At 41.2% G+C, this 19,880-nt stretch overlaps 1 protein-coding gene across 6 annotated transcripts in view; it reads left to right on the top strand.

Moving 5' to 3' along the window:
• Positions 1-1,599: 1,599 nt before the first annotated feature.
• Positions 1,600-19,880, top strand: part of UTRN (utrophin) — a 497,409-nt gene continuing 479,128 nt past the window's right edge. For 3 of the 6 annotated variants that reach the window (XM_060029847.1, XM_060029845.1, XM_060029848.1), the window contains exons 1-2: positions 1,600-2,092; positions 6,939-7,103. In XM_060029847.1, coding sequence (XP_059885830.1) covers positions 7,025-7,103 — 79 coding nt within the window. In that variant the 5' untranslated portion in view covers positions 1,600-2,092; positions 6,939-7,024. Of the gene's footprint in view, positions 2,093-2,277; positions 2,735-4,054; positions 4,231-6,938; positions 7,104-19,880 lie in introns of those variants that run through there. The other 3 variants (XM_060029843.1, XM_060029842.1, XM_060029844.1) reach the window with 3 other exon arrangements.

The following is a 19,880-nucleotide window of genomic DNA, read 5'->3' as shown; positions in this document are numbered from 1 at the left end:
CATTAACTCCACCGGGATACAGAGCATGATGAGCAGCTTTAAGGGTCTGTAGAATTATCAGTTAAAAGAAACCTCAGTCTCCCTTGATACAGCCAGACTCAAAAAGCACTTGATCTGTCCTTTTCTTACAGCACTTATCGCCGATCTTGCATTTCCTTACTTACTTACTTGCCTTATCTCACTTACTAGATTTGAAGTTCTTTAAGGCAACATCTCAGATTTATCTTTGCATTATTCACAGTGCCAGTGGAACTGGAAGGCCACAAACTGGTGTTTGTAAAATGAATGAATGAATGAAAGTGGATGAATAAATTATATCCACTTCCTATTAATCTTCTGGATTTTATTTGGCTTATGTGAAGAAAATCCCCCCAAAGGAAGGAGGCTAAGCTAGAGACTTTATAAGGAATACTATCTTTCAGAACCTCCCCCCACCCCCCAATGGACTGAGGAAACTTGTACTTTATAACTAATAAAAGACTAGTGAGTTCTTTCTGAAAAATTTGTTTAAGGCCCCTAGTGGTTTATCTTTACTACCTCGTAAATTGTTAACTCTCAAATATTAAACCAGCAATAAACCAGAGCTCCCTTATCAATCATCCTTTCCTCATTGTTTATACCAACTAGGAATTTAGGTTGCTGTTTTTTTTCCCCCCTCCCAAGTGTGATGATCATGTAAAAGAATCAGAGGAACACATTGGGAATGACATATGTAAGTAAGAAAAATTCACACACAGCACAAACTCATATTATGCCGTCACCTCAGCCTTGCAACAGGCTCTGTAATAGATGTTTGTGCGTATGTATATTGGAAAAATAGAAAAACAAGGTCAGCGCAAACAGTATTTGTACGTATGAACGAATGTAAAACAAAATTTCAAGTTTTTCTTAACATTAAAAATGACACCAAGAAAACTATATAAAATAAATATACCCTTGGAACTAGGACCCCAAATTCAGCAACATCAGCACACTGAGATGGGAGAAAGAAAACCACCCTGACCAAAGACCAGGTTTGCGTGGGGTGGGTGTGACTCACATTTTCGGATAATCTGAATAAAGGGGATCGTGTCAGCACGAGGCATCCATGCTAGCTCTGGGCTCTCGGCACTCACAGTCCACTCCGGGTGCACCGCCCCAGGCCAGCCGAGCGCCAGCCCGGCTGCTGCAGCCCGGGAGGGCGCGCGCGGCGGGCGCTGATTGACGGGGCGCGCGGTCAGGTGACCCCGGGCGCCACGTTCCCGGAGCCCAGCCTGCGGTGGCCGCCTGCGCCGGGCCGGGGCCGAACCCGAAGCCGAGAGGAGCCGATCTCTCGGAACAAAGTTGCCGGCCCTGCGGCAGTGGGGCTGGAGAGCCGAGGGGGAGGGGAGCGGCTGGCCGGACCTGCTCGGCCCCCTCCTCCTCGGGAGAGCGAACCCCGAGTGACCGGACAAGAGCCAGTTCCCAGGAGGGCGGCCACGCGCACCCCTGCGGTCCTGTGCCCTCCCCTGCCTCCTGGGCCTCCGGCGCTCCTCTCCCTTCGCCAACAAAGGGGCAGGCCCGCGGGGGTGGGGGGGGAGGGAGGAGGCGGAGCCGGAGGAGCGAGCCGCTCGCGCACAAAGTTGTGGAGTCGCCTTTCCTCAGAGGAGGGGAGCGGGCAGCCGCAGCCTGCAGCGGGCTTTCTCCCGCCGAGGGGCGAGGAGGAGCCTCCGGCTCCCGAAGCCGATTGGGGAATCTCGGGGAGCGGTGCCTCCCTCCTTGCGGGTCATTTCAGCAGACGGAAAACTCTCTAGTGTTTGGCAAACTTGGTGCCTGCGCGCCCGTTCCAGGTTTGCATTTGGACTGTTTTGTTTTTGTTTTTGGCGGAACTACGAGGCAGGAAGATTGCACAAGTTAGGGGCGTTTTCAGTCGGGTGTCAAAAAAAATTTTTTTTTTCTTTCGGATCTTGTCTGGTTTTCCATAGTTCCTTTTGAAAAACCACCGCATCACAGAGCTCACGTTCGCACACACCCCCGCGATTACTACGCCTCAAACACAGCAGAGGAGCCCTCGGCCCGCTCGGGACGCGGCGGCGGCGGGCAGGCAAGGCGGGCCCGCGGGTCACGGGAGCAGGTAAGCCCATGCATTATTGAGCCTCGGGCCGGGTAATGTGACCACAGCCCCGGGGAAACGGGGCGTAGGCTGCGGGAAGGATGGACTTTCCTGCGGCTCACGCGCCCAGGATCAGCGTCCCGAGCTCCTTCTCAAGGCTGAGCCTAAGACGTAACCAACTTTTGCTTGCACTTTCCTTGGAACCCCAGTTCAGCTCCCCGCGGCGGGACAGAGAATGCCAGAAACGTGGAGAGAGTTCGGGCGAGAAGGTCCTCGGAATCCGTGTAGTAGCGACGACCCAAACTCCTCCGACTGGTTCCGGACTCCGTCTTGACTCCCCCAGTCTTCCTCCCGGCTGGGGTGAGAGGGTCGCGCCTCCGTGCGCGCCGGGCCAGTGATCTCCAAGAGGGGACGTGGCTTCCTAGAGGGCCTGTCACACATACCCCAGCCCCGGGAAGGCGGGGCCCCGGAGGTGTCCGCAAGGACAGGGAGGGGAGAGGTTCCCAGCTATCCGCCTGGCAGGAAACGTGCTCGACCTCCGGGCCGTTGCTGCTCCCGAGGGTGGGGCTTTGGAGAGGTGACGAGGGGCGCTCGGTCGGTGCGTAGTCCAGCGCGGTCGCCTCTTCTGGTTTCCCGGACCCTTGGCATCTCTTGCTGCAAGTGGTAAGGTAATTCATGTCCCTTTGTGGCTCCGGGTCCGAGGCTCTGGTTGCCCAAGGCCTCTTTAAAAACCAAGACAGCACTAATTTTAGGCGTGCAACTTTTAGAAGGCACGCTGTTAAAAGTGAATTTTTTCGCCAAGCCCCAGATTACCAAAGGGGCTCGTGCCCGGGTTGTTTCAAGGGGAGGAGAAAACGTGTCCGACTTCCAAGAGCCAGGGAGCTCTCACTTTGTTTTACGCTTAACTGGGGAGCCCGGGTCTAACCTGGGTTTAACAGCCTCTCTCACAGGGATGCCCCGGGGAGAGCCTCCTCTTTACCAACCTCCAGGTCACCAGGGCCTCGCGGGTCGGTTCTTCATGGAACTCCCCTTGGGACGGTCAGTTGCCGTAGCGGGCGTGAACCGAGTTCGGGGAAGCCTCGATTCCCGGGGTTCGGGCGGGAGCTCGCGGCCTCAGGGACCACCGGCAGTAGCCTCATCCATTCCTTTGTAACTTGCATGGGCCTCAGGAAGTCGCGTGGGCCCCTCCGGGCTGGTTGCTGGTGGGCCCGGGGCACGCAGCCTGCCGATAGCGCCGCGAGTCAGGCGAGAGCTGCTGGAATGCGAAGCTCCTGGGTGCATTGGCTTCCAGAGGGCCAGGCGGCGAGGGCCAAGGTTTACGCGGAGTCATTCCCGCCTCCTGGACCCGCATTTATGGGACCGAGGAGACAGCTCTTTAACTCTCCTTAAGGTGTTTACCTAAAATTGATTGCCCCTGTAAACAGCATTAACCACAACAGTAGGAACCTTCCCTTGGAGCGCTTCCGAGAATGAATGGCAGTTCTTGGCACTGGGCGGTGTCTTTTACCAAGTTTCAAGCGGAGCCACAAACTCTGGCCCTCTGGGCTTCCTTTTCCACTCTCTCTAGCATTCTTAGGTTTTGGTTCCCGGTGGAAATGAATGAATAGTTTTTGCGTAAGGACCCACACCATATTTCATCATAACTGCACATTGTTAAACATGTTTGTATTCTTACATTTTGTAATTTCCAAATTAAAAAAAAATTAAAACATTAGATTTGCCCATAAGGCCAACCCCATACTTTCATCCCGGGTTTATTGCCACATACTCACGGCTTCTGGTCCATAAGACAGCCAGAGACGTTCTGAAGAAGGCTGGTGAGTATAGAGTGTACTGGTTTCAGTGAGAAAGAGCTGGCTAAACTGTGCAGAACATCATTACGAGGCAACAGAACTTAGAGCAGAGGTAACAATAAATTACAACTGCAGAGGGCTTAAAGCTTGTAAAGCGATATCCCATTCATTTATTCTGTTTCTCGCCTAGCTTGGTGTGGAAAATGGCCTTGCTTCCATACTATTGATGTAGAAGTGGAGGCTCACACGGAGGCACATTGTTGGTGATGAAAGTTTGATCTGTCTTCTGACAACCAATAATGAATTGCTGCCATGTGTTACTCAGCTTGGAGACCCCTGCCCATTAGTGGCACCAAGTGTCAGTCAGTGGGTATCTGTTACTGTTAAAATGGTCTTATGTGCTTCTCCCACCTTCCCATTCTTGTCCTCTGATCCCCCTTACTGCTGTATCTTTGTAGCATATAAAGAAGAGAAAATTTGAGAGTTTATCTTAAGTAGTGGCAAAATAAAATATTATGATGAAGGAATATTAATGTGCCAATGAAATAAAGTTCTGTGTGAACAGTTTACTTATCTTTTAGGGACTGGGAAAAGTCTTTGGAAAGTGTTGAAGAAGACCCTTGGCTAAGATCACTTATGAAGGAGAGCATTAGAAATATCTTTCAAAGGGAATAATTAGTTCATTTCTAGTAAAGAGAATTTTTGGGGGGCAAAACTGATTTTCCATAATGAAATTTTATGTGCATTCTTCTGAACAAAGTTTTGGTTCTTGAATATAATAAAATACACTTAAGAATTCAGCAAATCTTCTGCAGTTATGTACCTCCCAGAAAGAACTTAATTACATAATAATCCATAAAGCGTAACAGTAGTGGACGATATAAAAAATGAAAAATGTTTTTTATACCCTCACAAAATCTGGCAGGCTGATGATACAATCCATGTATTCCTCCCTACTAGAGAGGAAATTGTTCCTAAAGCTTTAGCAATCCACCACAGTTTTCATGTGCGTCAAACACTTTAACACTTAAAACATTTTTCTAAGGTAATTTTGATCTCTTTATTATTAGAACACACCTTTTTCCTAACTGGTAAGGAAAAAAATAATATATTTTATATATTTATATATTATAAAATAATACGGTGTTTCCTTGAATGTCATAAAACATTGTAATATGTAAAACTAATTATTTCATAAATATGTGAAATGAAATCTATTACAAAATAATAATGCCACATGGTGTATCCTTGAAATAAAGAACTGAGTTGTCTATTCTAGTTAGCCATAAACTCTGCTTGTGATACCTATTGTAATATGTGAATTAATGTCTGTTGCTTGTAGATTAATATTTGGATGTGTTGAGTGTTATATTCCCAATTAAATGATTAATTTATTTAACTAGCATTTGGGGTGCTCATAGGGGATGTTAGGATATAGCCAAGTTGCTGAACTTAAACTTGAATTCTGATTCTGTGTGGATTGTTTGGGCATTGTGTTCCAGAAAGTACTAGGGCTATTATTATTGACATTCTTAAAGAAAAGTGGTACTGAAGGATAGAATCCTCAATTCTTTAAATTTTAAAGGTGCCTCTGACGAATTAATTGCTAAAGATTAAAATTATTTTGAGTGATATGTATTCTCAGCAGAATTTTCATGATGTATTTTCCAGAATAAAATCTGTGTCAATGGATATAACGTGTAACCGTTCAGATTTATATATAATCCAGACCATTCCTGAGATAAGACTTTTTTGTTATCTCCACTTGTATATCTCAGAGGCATCTCAAACTCAGTAAATCCAAATCACACTCATTATTTCTTCCTTTAGAGGCTCATCCTCCAGTGTTCCCCAGCTCAGTGAATGACTCAATCGCCCAAGCCAAAATTGGGCAGTCATTTTGCACCTTAGTATCCTGAGCGTCTCATATCCAATCAGTTTCCAAATCCTATTGACCTTTACTTAATATCTAATATACCACAAGTCCACGCACTTCTTTCCATGTGCCCTTATTTAGGCCACAATCATGTTGCTTCCCAGCTTAAAACCATCTACGGGATTCCCACTGCTCTTTTTTTTTTTTGGCTGCGTTGGGTCTTCGTTGCTGCGCGCAGGCCTTCTCTAGTTGCCGAGAGCAGGGTCTGCTCTTCTACTCTTCATTGCGGTGCATGGGCTTCTCATTGCAGTGGCTTCTCTTGTTGCGGAGCATGGGCTTTAGGGCGCGCGGGCTTCAGTAGTTATGGTGCACAGGCGTAGTTGTTCCACAGCATGTGGGATCTTCCTGGACCAGGAATCGAACCTGTGTTCCCCTGCAATGGCAGGCGGATTCTTAACTACTGTGCCACCGGGAAAGTCCCCCCTCTGCTCTTTAGGAAAGCCTTGACATGGTCTCTAAGGCCCTGTCCCTGGTCCTATCTACCTCACCTAGTTCAACAGGTCTCCTTCCTCTTGGCTGTTCTCTCCAAAAGCACTGGCCTTTGCTCAGGTTCATGAATGCTCCATGATTCTTCCTGCCACTTAACATGGGAAATTCTCTTCCCACCTCTCTTTTTGGCTAATTAAATTCATCTCATCCTTGAAGGCTTGGCTCAAATGTCACCTCTTCAAGAAAGCCTTCTTTAATTGCCCAGAGCAAATCAGATTCTTCTTCTGTATGCTCATACTACTCTATGCTTCTCGTTTATACATTCGTAACATGTTAGTATTATAATGAAATAATTCATTATATAATTAATTGCTTGGTGTCTATGAATTTCAAGATACTACAGGCTGTGTCTCTTTTTGATAGTCATATTTCCATTGCCCAGATCAGTGCCTTACACATAGTCTGATTGAATATTTGCCGAATGAATGGTTACTATATATAACTTTATATAACTGTATATGACTATATATATAATGTATATGTATAGTTTGATATTTATAGTCATATATATTATATAGTCATTATACATATTATAGTTGTATATTATAGCAATATATGTGATATGTTCTATATGTTAATATATATGTCAACATATATGTTATAGTCATATATATATATTTCAAATCAATACTTTCCCATTTCTCTTTAGGTATTGATGTTGATCATTATAGAAAACTGAAAGTCTTAAAAAGAGGACCTTGTAAAGTCTTTGGATTATATTGAAACTCAGCTAAGATGGCCAAGTATGGAGAACACGAGGCCAGGGCTGACGATGGGCAGAAGGAGTTCAGTGACATCATTAAGTCCAGATCTGGTAAGTAATGGAAGCTTAAGAAAATGAATGATTTTTATGCATAAACTACTTAGAAGACACAGGTTTTTATTGGCTTGTTTTGTACTATTCTTGTGAGACAAACTTCTTTTGAGAAACATAATTCTGACAAATGACTATTACATTGTAAATGGTAATATAATATCTCTGTATCCTATCTTAATTTCTCAACCCAACTTGGTCTCCTGGTATGTTGCTTGACATTGCTTGGTGAAACTGCCACCTGTTAGTGGATTGCTGTTCATTGATAAGAAACCCCTTGAACACAAAATGCAGCTTAAAAAAAATGATGCTTAAAGTAAGAAGTACTGTGGTTTCTGCTGGGATGGAGCCTCTTGAATTTTGCTTCCATACTGCCTTTCCTCCGTCCCATTTGGTGACCACTTCTAGGCCAACAGGTGTCTTCCTACCTGTTCTTCCCATTTTGAAACTTCTTATGAACCTTCTCGAGGCACAGTTTCCACTTAGGTAATATAATAAACTAGACTAAGACAGATTAATGGTTTTCTGTGAACATTTAAATTGGGGACTTAAGGATACCACTCCCTCCCCCAATTTTTTTTATATAACCGAGTGCTTTTTGACTCTGGCTGTACAAATGAATCAACTGGGGAGTTTTTTTTAAAAAAAATGCAGATGCATTGTCTCCACTACAGAACTATTGAATAAAAATTTATGTATTTTTAAAAAGCTTCAAATACAATTCTGAGCTAGACTCTATGGGGAGATATTTTTGAGCAGGCAGGACCTTTCTGAGTTTTGAAAATTGCACAGAACTCCACCCTGGGTGTGAACACTATACTTAAGTAACTTTGAGAGTTACTTTGGGCTATAAACTTACATCCAGAGTCACTTTAAAACCATAAAAGGAACCTAAAGTCTGTTTTTGCTGTGTGCACCATCTTTATTATGTTAGGAAGTTACTTCTTATTGTATGAATCTGGAGAAATATGCACTGAAAATAAGCTCCAAATTAATAGAGATGTACATTTAAGATACATTTCCCTCTATGACACTATTGTTGGTTGATTGGTAAAGATTTTGGGTATTACAGTCTTGGCTCTAAATATGTAGGTGCTATTGTGTAGCTTGAAGGATATTTTGGGGGGTACAGCTTAATATCTTATTTTAAAGTATGCTCTGAGAATGTTTTATTGCCCCCACATTATTTTTGATTTAAATGCTTTAGTAGTATAGAGTACTATGTTGATATAAGGGATTACTAATATCTTCTTAAAGAGTATAGAATGTATATCCAGAAATATATAAATGTAACAAGGAGGAAAATGAACATGAGACAATTTAATGTATCCATGCTTGTCATGTTCTATAAATTGTGAGGAGTTATGTTATGTTCTTAAATAGTTTCCTGACCTCCATTACAGTAAGACCTTTGATATTTATAACTATGTACTTTAGCCATGTTCATAAAAAAGTAATTATATAAGTTTAAAAATACTGGGTATATATGATGAGTACCCATAACTTTCAAACTATTCTTTAAATTAAAAATGATTATTTCAAAAAAAAATGATTATTTCAAAAGACTGACTATTCTCATACACTATTGGGAGATAGTTGGGCAAAAATTATTCCGTTTTTTAAAAAAAATTTTATTTATTCATTTATTTAATTTTTTAGCTGCATTGGGTCTTCACTGCTGCACACGGGTTTTCTCTAGTTGTGGTGAGCGGGGGCTACTCTTTGTGGTGGCGCGTGGGCTTCTCATTGCAGTGGCTTCTCTTGTTGCAGAGCACGGGCTCTAGGTGCCTGGGCTTCAGTAGTTGTGGCTCGTGGGCTCTAGAGTGCAGGCTCAGTAGTTGTGGCACACAGGCTTTGTTGCTCCATGGCATGTGGGATCTTCCCGGACCAGGGCTCGAACCCATGTCCCCTGCATTGGCAGGCGGACTCCCAACCAGTGCGCCACCAGGGAAGCCCTATTACATGTTTTTAACATATGCATACCAGTTGGCCCAGTAACTCCATTTTTGGAGTTTTGTTCCTAGGGAACACACAGAAATATACAAGTAAAAATTTGATCACAGAAAAAAATGATAAACACCATAAAAATCCAATATTGAGGATTGGTGAGATCATAATTTCCCAAAGTATTTTGAAAGCAGCATAAGTTCTAATGTGTAATTCAAATAAGGATGTCATAGGCAAAATAATTTTAGGAAACAATGGTTAACCTACTCTGTTCCTTTTAGTGTAGGGCACTTGAATAAATCATATAGAAACTCAGTGGAGCTAATTAAATTAGCATGTATTCATAAAGTAGAAGATTATACATTCATAAAAATGTGTGTGTATGTATATGACCATAGAAATATGTTCTTGATGTTACATAAAAAATATGTGCAATATGAAGTCATTTATGTGAAAAATATTTTTTTTTCAAAAAAGTTTAGCAGAGTGTGTACTAAAATGTTAATAGTGGTCATCTTGGCGTTTGGGGATTATAATTTTTCTCTTTTTGCTCATATGTACTTTCTAAAGCTTTTCAATGAGCCTGTATTACTTCTTATATCTTTAAAGTATTTTTAAAGTATTCTTAAAAATCTCAAATTGCTTCGAGTGTTTTAATGCCAAGGTGATGACTATTACTTTTTTTTTTTTTTCTTGATGGCTCCTACTTCAAAAAACATTGAAAAGTTAGCAGTTGCATAGCTGAGATCTGAATCACATTCTTTTGGCTGGATTATGTTGCAAAAAGCAGTAGATAAATTTGGATATGAATGGGCCTATTAGTTCCAACCTTGCTTTCTGGAAGGCACTTTTTTGATTCTTTTAAGGTAAATATTAACTCAGTGGTCAGTTCTCATGGTACTCTAAAATTTACATGTTGAACAGGGATCTTCAGTTCAGATTAAGTCAAAGGACTCATCTACATATGATGCATATATTTTTTTAACATCTTTATTGGAGTATAATTGCTTTACAGTGTTGTACTAGTTTCTCTTGTACAACAGATTGAATCAGCTATATGCATACGTATATCCCCATATCCCCTCCCTCTTGTGTCTCCCTCCCACCCTCCTTATCCCACCCCTCTAGGTGGTCGCAAAGCACCAAGCTGATCTCCCTGTGCCATGCAGCTGCTTCCCACTAGCTATCTATTTTACGTTTGGTAGTGTATATGTGTCAATGCTACTCTCTCACTTTGTCCCAGCTTACCCTTCCCCCTCCCTGTGTCCTCAAGTCCATTCTGTACATCTGTGTCTTTATTCCTGTCCTGTGCCTAGGTTCATCATTTTATTTTTTTAGATTCCATATATATGTGTTAGCATACAGTATTTGTTTTTCTCTTTCTGACTTACTTCACTCTGTATGACAGACTCTAGGTCCATTCCATAATTCAAAAAGAGTCATGTACCACAATGTTCATTGCAGCACTATTTACAATAGCCAGGACATGGAAGCAACCTAAGTGTCCATCGACAGATGAATGGATAAAGAAGATGTGGCACATATATACAATGGAATATTACTCAGCTATAATGCATTTTTTTTTTTTTTTTTTTTGCGGTACGTGGGCCTCTCACTGTTGTGGCCTCTCCCGTTGTGGAGCACAGGCTCCGGACGCGCAGGCTCAGCGGCCATGGCTCACAGGCCCAGCCTCTCTGAGGTATGTGGGATCTTCCCGGACCGGGGCACGAACCCGTGTCCCCTGCATTGGCAGGCGGACTCTCAACCACTGCGCCACCAGGGAAGCCCTATAATGCATATTTTTAAAGATCCTCCTTGGATACGTTCTATGCTGAATTTTTGCTTTTTCATTTTTTTAAGGGAATGTTGTCCTACAGGAGAATTTTGATTCAAATCTGTTCCTATATGTTTCTTCCTTTTGAGGGACTAGCTATGGAGGAGGGCATAGAGATTAGGGTGGAAAAGAGAAGTGATGTTGAGATTATACTGGTAAATTTATCTCTTGGTTTATGACGATTCCTCTTCCTCTCCAAATCCTTGAGTTTGGACAGTCTAAAAGCCTGGCATCATAAAAATATTGGTGCATTTTATGTTAAGGTATTAGGATTGTTTATATTGACCATATTCAATATTAATTTGCTTTATGCAGTGTATGAGGTTTAATAATTTTTTAAAGTCATTTTCACCATCTAAGCAGAAATCTGAACTATCAAGAGTAGGTGAGGAAATAGTTTCATGAATATAAAGGCATACATTTCTTTATGGTTGTAATACATTTGCCTTGGATTTGAGTGACTTTTAGAAAAGAACTTGAAAGAATATGACCTTTAATTATTCAGGGCCTGGGCTTGGGTAAAAGTAGATCTTTCCCTAACTTAAAACACGCAAGTCAGATTCATCTGTCGAGTGCGTCTTTGATAGCCTGAATTAGTGGGCTTCAGAAAGTTTAACAATTTATTAAGTATTTTGAGAGTAGGCCAAGAGTAAGAATTGTTTTTAAGTGAAATATGTTGTCAGTGGAGTCTGTGATGCATAAACTTCTGCTTGGAACATTTTAAACATGAAATAATAAAATGGTTTGAGATATGTATAAAATCAAAGACTATCCTCTCCGCTATTTTATTCTGTCAGTAGCTGACACTAATGCCAGTAACATAGAATAAGTCAACCTTTTCTGTTCTTCTCAGTGCTGGTGTGGTAAGTATTAGCTCAAAGCCCCCTAAAGAGGGTAGACTTCAGGGCTAAAGACTGTGCCAACTAGCTCCAAGTGGGGATTTTGACTGTTTAGGGATTAGAAGCAGAGATGCTCAGATGGGAACATTTGTTGAATGAATTAGTCGGTAAACTCCACATCGTTGTATGATTGAAAGCATTCTTTCAAGGCCTTTAGGCAGGAAGCCTGAGTGGAACAGTGTTATCATTTCTTTCTTCACCTTTTCTATTCTTGTGTAATCCTGGGATCTAATTGTCGAGGGAACCTTAGAGGCCCAACACCTGGCCATGCCTGTGCGGTGGTTACCCAACCTCTGCTTGCACACCTCCAGTGACGGTATCTCACTGATGATGATGATGATAATGATGATAATTCTAGCAACTTACATTTACGGAACACATACAGTGTGCAGATGTGGTGCTCAGAGTTTAATCCTCACAACCACTGCTTCACAGATGACAGACATGAGCCACACAGAAGTATAATAATTTGCCACACTGGCCTTCTTTCTATTTCTCCAAAGGCCCAGTCATGCCTACCTCAGGGCCTTTGCACACCCCTCTTCCCCTGCCTTTGCCTGATGGGCTCTTTCTTGTCATTTAGAGCTGGGCTTCAGTGTCACCTCTGAGAGAACTTCCCTGCTGACTTTAGAAAGTAGCTCTCCCAGTCATTCTTGACTGTATCACTATATTTAAGTTCCCCATATGCTCTATCACTATCTGGTACTTTTCTTGTTTTTTGTGCTTGTTAATGTCCTTCCTACTAAAATTTAATTCTACAAGAGTAGGGACCCATATATCCCTGGGACCAAGCCCAGTGTCTGGCTCACAGTAGGTGAGCAGTGAATGTCTATTCAATGAAAAAGGCTACAGAACTAGAAAGTACCAGAGCTGGGGTGAGAACTCAGGTGATCCGACTCTAGAAACCCTCATTTGACCTCTGTAGAGTGCCCAGTTTCCTAATTTACCAGGTAGTTTATTCTGTGGCTGCCGGAATGTTCTTTTTTATTTTGTACCTAAATCTATCTCTTAGAAAATTTGCAGAGTATCAATTGTATTTATATATCCTCTTCCTTCGTAGTTACAAGATTGGGACCCTGGGCTGTGAGACAGAGCTGCTCCAGGCCTCCGGCTGGCATCACAGCCCTGCTAAAGGAGGGCCGATTGCAGGAGACAGCGTGCTGCTCCCGGCCCTGATGATTGTCTCTGTCGTTCTCTGTTAAGAGTTAGCAAAGGGGAAAATAAGAGTTAGCAGTCCTCTGGGTGGAAGGTAGAAAAATTGATAATCTGTTTCTGACATGAATTCCTTTTTCTCTTTTCCCCTGCCTGCTGCTCAAGGCTTTTAACTGACTGGTGAAAAAAAGGTAGTGGATTTCAGATGCACTGCGATATGGCACAGTTTTAAGTCCTGGTCTGATGCCCAGATGGGTATCTGGCGTTGAAAGAGCTGGTAGGGGTAGGGGGAGGGAGAGAGAAGAAAAGAGAGGCCAGTGAAATAAAAATAAAATAAATTATTTAATATGGAATATTGTATATACCAGGTTACATTTATAGCAGGCCTAAAAAGATGCTATGTTTGCAATAAAGTAAACTTGCTTAACAAGGTGGGGTTTTATGAAACTATGAGGAAAGTTACCTTATTTGTTTATCTTTTAGAGGCCTTTCTTTAGGAAAGACAGTGGTTACGTTGTATTTCCCATTGGTCTACCTCTTTCTCTTTCATTTAAAGAAATATCTGTGAGGGGATTTTCCTAAAGAGTTTAAGGGACTGTGAAAAATAGTTCTTGTTCTTGTTCTTCTTCTTCTTCTTCTTCTTTTTTTTTCTGAAGCTTTACTTGGCTGGAATACCTGTGCTTTGAAGGGAGTCTTTGAGCAGATTTGGTTTTTTTCCATGAGCCCTGGGGATTTGTGTTGAGGGACAGTGACCCTGGTGGAAATTCAACTCCGGCAGAGGAGAGCAGCTATTCTTGTCATGCGCATAAAAATATTCTCTGTGTTCGTACCTCATTATGCTGAAGTACTGCCATCATAGAAAAGATTCCTGTATTCATGTGATTCTCATGACCTGTTACTAGGGCTGTGAAATCTGTGTCGGTGATCTGTTCTTGAGAGAAAAACATGAATTGTGGAGAATGTTCTAAACAGTGGAAGTACTTTATTATATAGACAGAACGGAAAACTCAGTTTTATTGAGCCTTATTTGAGTCCAGATTTGAGCTAGATGCCAATAGGATGATTTTCTGGGAACAAGGGAACATGCAAGATCGTTGATTTTCTGGGAACAAGGGAACATGCAATATCGTTGATGGTTGTAAAAATTACTTAAAACTTTATTGCGAAAGATTACTCAGGGGCTTTCACATGTATTGGTTAGATTTTTTTTTCTCCTTAAGTTGTTTCTGTGGAGGCAGAGGTGTTTCCTGTATTACTCTCTCTGTTTTTTTGTATGCCGTAAGTGTTTAATAATGAATACAGTCAGTTTAGTATTTGAAAGGTGAGTCAGTGTGAGTTTTTAATATATATTTACCTTCAAAATGATGGCTGTGGACTGAAGAATCTAAGCCAGATCTAGTCCTTTCACTTTTCTTTCCTCTGCTCCTCGATTAACACCTGTCAAGCGTGGGAGGCAGGTGGGCCCGGCTCCCCCGTAGCTCTCCGGCCTTGGTGCTGATGCCTTTTCACAACCAAACACCTGAGATTTCTTTATATTCCGTGGGCCTTCTCTGTCAGAAGCTTGGTCTCCTAGCCTAGCTAATAAGGGGAACTGTTTGTGTGTGGGCTCATCTGGCAGCTAAGATTAAGGTTTGGAGTGGTACAACCTCACATTGGTTTTGAAAACTCAATTTACTAAAAAAAAAAAAAAAAAAAAAAAATCAGTTTTGGCACAGCCATTGAGCTCGTGATATAGAGCAGGAGAATAACGTTTCATAGGTGGATATTTTCAAATGAACTTTTTTTGGTAGGTGAGTGGTTGGCTAATTATGATTTCTGTCCAGTTCAATAATCTTAGCATTGAATTATGTAACATTTTTTTTTCCAAAGAGGAGAAGAAAGCACATAATGGCATTTCTGATGTAGCAGAGAAATCCAACAAAAAATATGAGTATGTCTCGAAAGTGGCACAACTTTGAAAAATGCCGTGGTTGAAAAAATCTCTGCTTAGATCATCTTCTCTAATTCCATAGTTTTAATATTTGCACATTTCTTCCATGCCATGTTCTAATTAAGATTTTGGTGTAGGACGTTTTCGTGAAGAAGACCTGGGGATGGAGAATAGCATTTTGAGGTTAATACTGATTGATTGCTTCTCTTGCTACTCATCAGCTATGTGAGTCTTGTGATTTAATATTAGTTCAGTAATTACATAGATGTAAACATATGCTTTTATTTTGAAAGTCCGGTTTTGGGTTCAGCCTCTATCCGCTTCCTAACTCAGGCTGCATGTCAGATTGACCCCTGGGGATTCTGATTCAGTTAGTGGGGTGGGGTCCCGGCATCTGGAGTTTTAACAAGCTCGGCGGGTTCTCCTTCTGTTTAGTGCCATTGATTTATGGACAAAGGAGGCAGGCTTAAGACTCTTGGAACCAAAGTGAAAGTGGTCTGTGCATTTCAAAGGAGCAGGGAGAACTATAGTCAAATGTTGAAGATTATTTCTACTTACAAAATCTTCTTTTTAAATAATTTTAAGAGGTAATGGATTTCTTGGCATTGGACATTTTTTTCTTTTGCCTTGTATTCTGAAGGGTTTTGGTCGTGTTGAGCAAAGGTAAAACTATGTAAAGTGAGTCAGGAGAGTGATGAAACTTGGTGCATTTCTTATTGTGGTCTGTTGAACCAGAGGATCGTACCCAAATATTCAGCCCTGAAATATTTCTTCATGGAGCACCTTGGTCTTCAACTTGGTGCATTGAACCTCTTCCTGCTGCAAGCTTAATGTCGAATCCTGAGTTCTTTTGTGGAGTCATCTGAACTTATCATAAAAATTTACTGTCTATCTTTTATAACAAAAATTTCCAAGACACATGTGGTTTTGACTCGTGAGGAAAAATCCTCACATCCATCCTCTATGTTGGTTTTCTTTCGTTTTTTTTCTTTTTAGTTAAGTTATAATTTATTCATTACAATGGAATGATTTGCAATGAAAAATCACACATTCTGTATTGATATGGGATGATTTCTAAGATATGATATAAAGTGTAAAAACATAATAACATTATGCTAGTTTTATCTTTTTTTTTTTTTTTTTTGTGGTACGCAGACCTCTCACTGCTGTGGCCTCTCCCGTTGCGGAGCACAGGCTCTGGACGCGCAGGCTCAGCGGCCATGGCTCACGGGCCCAGCTGCTCCGCGGCATGTGGGATCTTCCTGGACCGGGGCACGAACCCGTGTCCCTTGCATCGGCAGGTGGACTCTCAACCGCTGTGCCACCAGGGAAGCCCATGCTAGTTTTATCTTTAAGATTAAGGTGTTACATATGTATTTGCCTCCTTGTTTTTGTAATTTTAAATAGGTGAAATCTAGTACTTACATTTAATATAACTATACTTTCTTTTTGCTATAAAGTAATTTAAAAATGAGTGAATTTTAAAAGATGAATAATGATTTTTTTGTCAGTGATGAATTAGGAGTTAAGTGATGTATGGACCACCACAGCAAGTTCCCTAAAGATCTATAAACACACCCCAGAGGTCTTGGGATGTTCTTATATTCATTTAACCAAACCTAACCAAACACCAAACCCCCAATCTCTTATAGTCCTTGAGTTATTTGCAGTAAAGTCTTTGAGCTCTAATCTTTAACCTCTTTGAAAATACAGAAGGGAATATTCATTTCTTCATTGATTAAATAACCTCCAGGGTGGTTTGAGATACATAATTGCTCTTCTGTAAGTCATTCTGTGGAATTTGAGATCAGTCTCAGAATTTGATGAGATCTATTCCTGAGGCAGTTTTAAGATTGAGGCTTACAATGAGACTACCTGGTGAGGCCTGAGTGGGATTGATGATTTCTATTTGAACAGAGACTTTTGTGCAAGTGTGAATAAATATTTTTTCCTTCAGTTTTACTGAGATATAATTGACATACAGCACTGTGTAAGTTTAAAGCATCCAGTATATACCTAAGGGATAATGATTTGACTTACATACACCATGAAATGATTATCATAGTAAGTTTAGTGAACATACGTCATCTCATATAAAATCAAAATTTAAAAAGTAGAAAAATATTTTTTTTCTATTATGAGAACTCAGGATTCACTCTCTTTACAACTCTCATATATAACATACAGCACTGTTAATTACATTTATCATGTTGTACATTACATCCCTAGTACTTTATCTTGTAACTGGAAGTTTGTCCTTTTTGACTAAAGTGTGGGTAAATTTTTTGTGTGTGATTTTTTTTTTTTGGATAATTTTTTTTATGGCAAAATATACATAACATAAAATTTGCCTTTTAAAACATTCTCAAGTATACAGTTCAGTGGCATTAAGGTACATTCATATTGTTGTGCAGTCATCATCACCATCCATTTCCAGAATTTTTTCGTCTTCCCAAACAAACTCTGTCCTCATTAAATACTAACTCCTCTTCCCCCTCCCTCAGCCCCTGGCCCCTGTCATCCTTAGGAGGACGGCTTTTCAGATACATTTGAAACAAATAGACCACAAAATAAAACCAAAATCCACCCCAAAACAGATAGACTTAAAAACCAAATTTGGTTCTAGGTCGTAAATGATCCATTTCTCAAAGTGAATTGTTATATTGCCAGTTTAAAAATTATACTTTTTAAAATTGAGATATAATTGACAAATAATATTATATGAGCCTCAAGTATACAACATAATGATTCAATATTTGTGTATATTGTGAAACAGACTCACCACAATGAGTCTAGTTAACATATGTTCTAGCACCATAGTTGTAGCATTTTATTTTCTTGTGATGAGAGCTTTTAAAATCTACTCTTAACAACTTTTAAATATGCAGTGCAGTATTATTAACTATAGTCACCATGCTGTATTTTATAGCCCCAGGACTTATTTATTTTATAACTGGAGGTTTGTACCTTTTGACCCCCTCCTCACTCATGCCCATCCCCAACCCCTGCCTCTGGTAACCATCAATCTGTTCTCTGTGTCTTTGAGATTTTTTTTTAAGATTCCACCTATAAGTGAGATCATGAGGTTATTTGTCTTTTTCTGTTGACTTATTTCACTTAGCATAATGCCCTCAAGGTTTATTCATGTTGTTGCAAGGGGCAAGAATTCTATCTTTGTTATGGTTGAAAAATATTCCAATGTACATTTTCTTTATTCATCCGTTAATGGACACTTAGGTTACTTCTGTATCTTGGCTATTGTAAATAATGGTGCAGTGAACCTGGGGGGGCATAAATCTTTTCGACTTAGTGTTTTCATTTTCTTTGTGTAAATACCCACAAGTAGAATTCCTGGATCATATGGTAGTTCTGTTTTTATTTTTGGGGGGAACTTCTATACTGTTTTCCACAGTGGCTACACCAATTTATAATCCCACCAACAGTGCACAAGAATTACCTTTTTCTGTACCCTCACCAACACTTGTTATTTCTTGTCTTTTTGATAACAGCTATTCTAACAGGTGTCTGGTGATACCTCTTTGTGGTTTTGTCTTTTTTTTTTTTTTTTTTTTTTTTTGCGGCCGCGGGCCTCTCACTGTCGTGGCCTCTCCCGTTGTGGAGCACAGGCTCCGGACGCGCAGGCTCAGCAGCCATGGCTCATGGGCCCAGCCGCTCCGCGGAATGTGGGATCCTCCCAGATCGGGGCACGAACCCATGTCCCCTGCATCGGCAGGCAGACTCTCAACCACTGCACCACCAGGGAAGCCCCTTGCCCATTTTTTAATTAGATTGTTTGTTTTTGCTATTGAATTGTATTAGTTCTTTATATATTTTGGATATTAACCTGTTGGAGGAGGTCATCGAGGGGATGTGGCTGCTGGTTGACCTGCAGGGAGGATCCAGGCAAGATGAGGCTCCTCACCCCCTCCCCATCCTTGGAATATATGTTCCACTCACTCTTCCTACACTAGGAGCTACTTCAGGGATGTAGCCTTGAGAGAGTAATGTGTTATTGAGACCATCTGGATCATATATATTACTAAATCCCTTAAGGACTCTCTATAAACTCTTAAGAATTTGGCCAGGCAGAGATCTACTCGTCTTGCTGTCACCAAAGACAAGCCTCATATGTAAGTTCCCTTGCTTATTAAACCTGTCACCTACCAATGAGGAGTGGTCTGCCTCTTTCTTCCATCTCTCCTTGCCCTTTGTGTATGGGGGCCAGTTTCAGATTTTACTCAGGGAGCTCTAAAGGTTGCAACCAACATGACCCCTTATCAGGTATATGATTTGCATTATAGTGTCTTCTAAAATTTAAAGTACAAGTATGACTCAGAGCTGGGAGAGTGAATCTGCATCTAATTTGGTGTTGAAGGCTCCTGGCCTTATCCAAAAGCCACCTTCTGGGCGTTGGAGGAGGGGGGCTCTGAGATAAAACGCCACGTATGCTCTAGTTTACTTTGTTACCGTATATAGTCCCTTCATAGGTGTTTAGAAAATGTTATACTGAAGGATGTAAAGATATTTATTTTTGTAGTTCTACATGTGGTATCAGTGGCCAGTTCTATAATATAACAGACCCTTCCTCATATGTTAAATCCCATTTTAATGCTTTGTCTGTAAAAAATTATCAGAGTGACTTGAATTATTTTAACTTACGTGTGCTTTTTCTAGAGATGTAGCCTGTTAGAAGAGTGTTGGTATTTGGAGAATGCATACACATGCTTGCCCTCTGTCTGGGGCTGGCCTTACTGAGAATTTGGTGTAGCACAGATCTGATTCTAGGGACCTGGCATCAAGGCACATTGCTCAGAGAGGGGAACTCATTTGCATGTATGTTTCAATGAAACATTTAGGGAAGTCTGATGCTGACCTATATTTCTAGCTGCCCCCAACCCCACAAGGCCTGCAAAATACCCTGTGAGGGAGGCCAGTCGTCCTTTTCTTGCCTTTGGGACATGGCTTGCTTTGTTTTCTGTGCTTGATTGTTCTTCCCTCCCCACCCCTTAGTTTTG

This window comes from Delphinus delphis, chromosome 14, assembly GCF_949987515.2.
Source record: "Delphinus delphis chromosome 14, mDelDel1.2, whole genome shotgun sequence".
Taxonomy (NCBI): Eukaryota; Metazoa; Chordata; class Mammalia; order Artiodactyla; family Delphinidae; genus Delphinus; species Delphinus delphis.
This window is presented reverse-complemented; position numbering and strand designations above follow the sequence as displayed.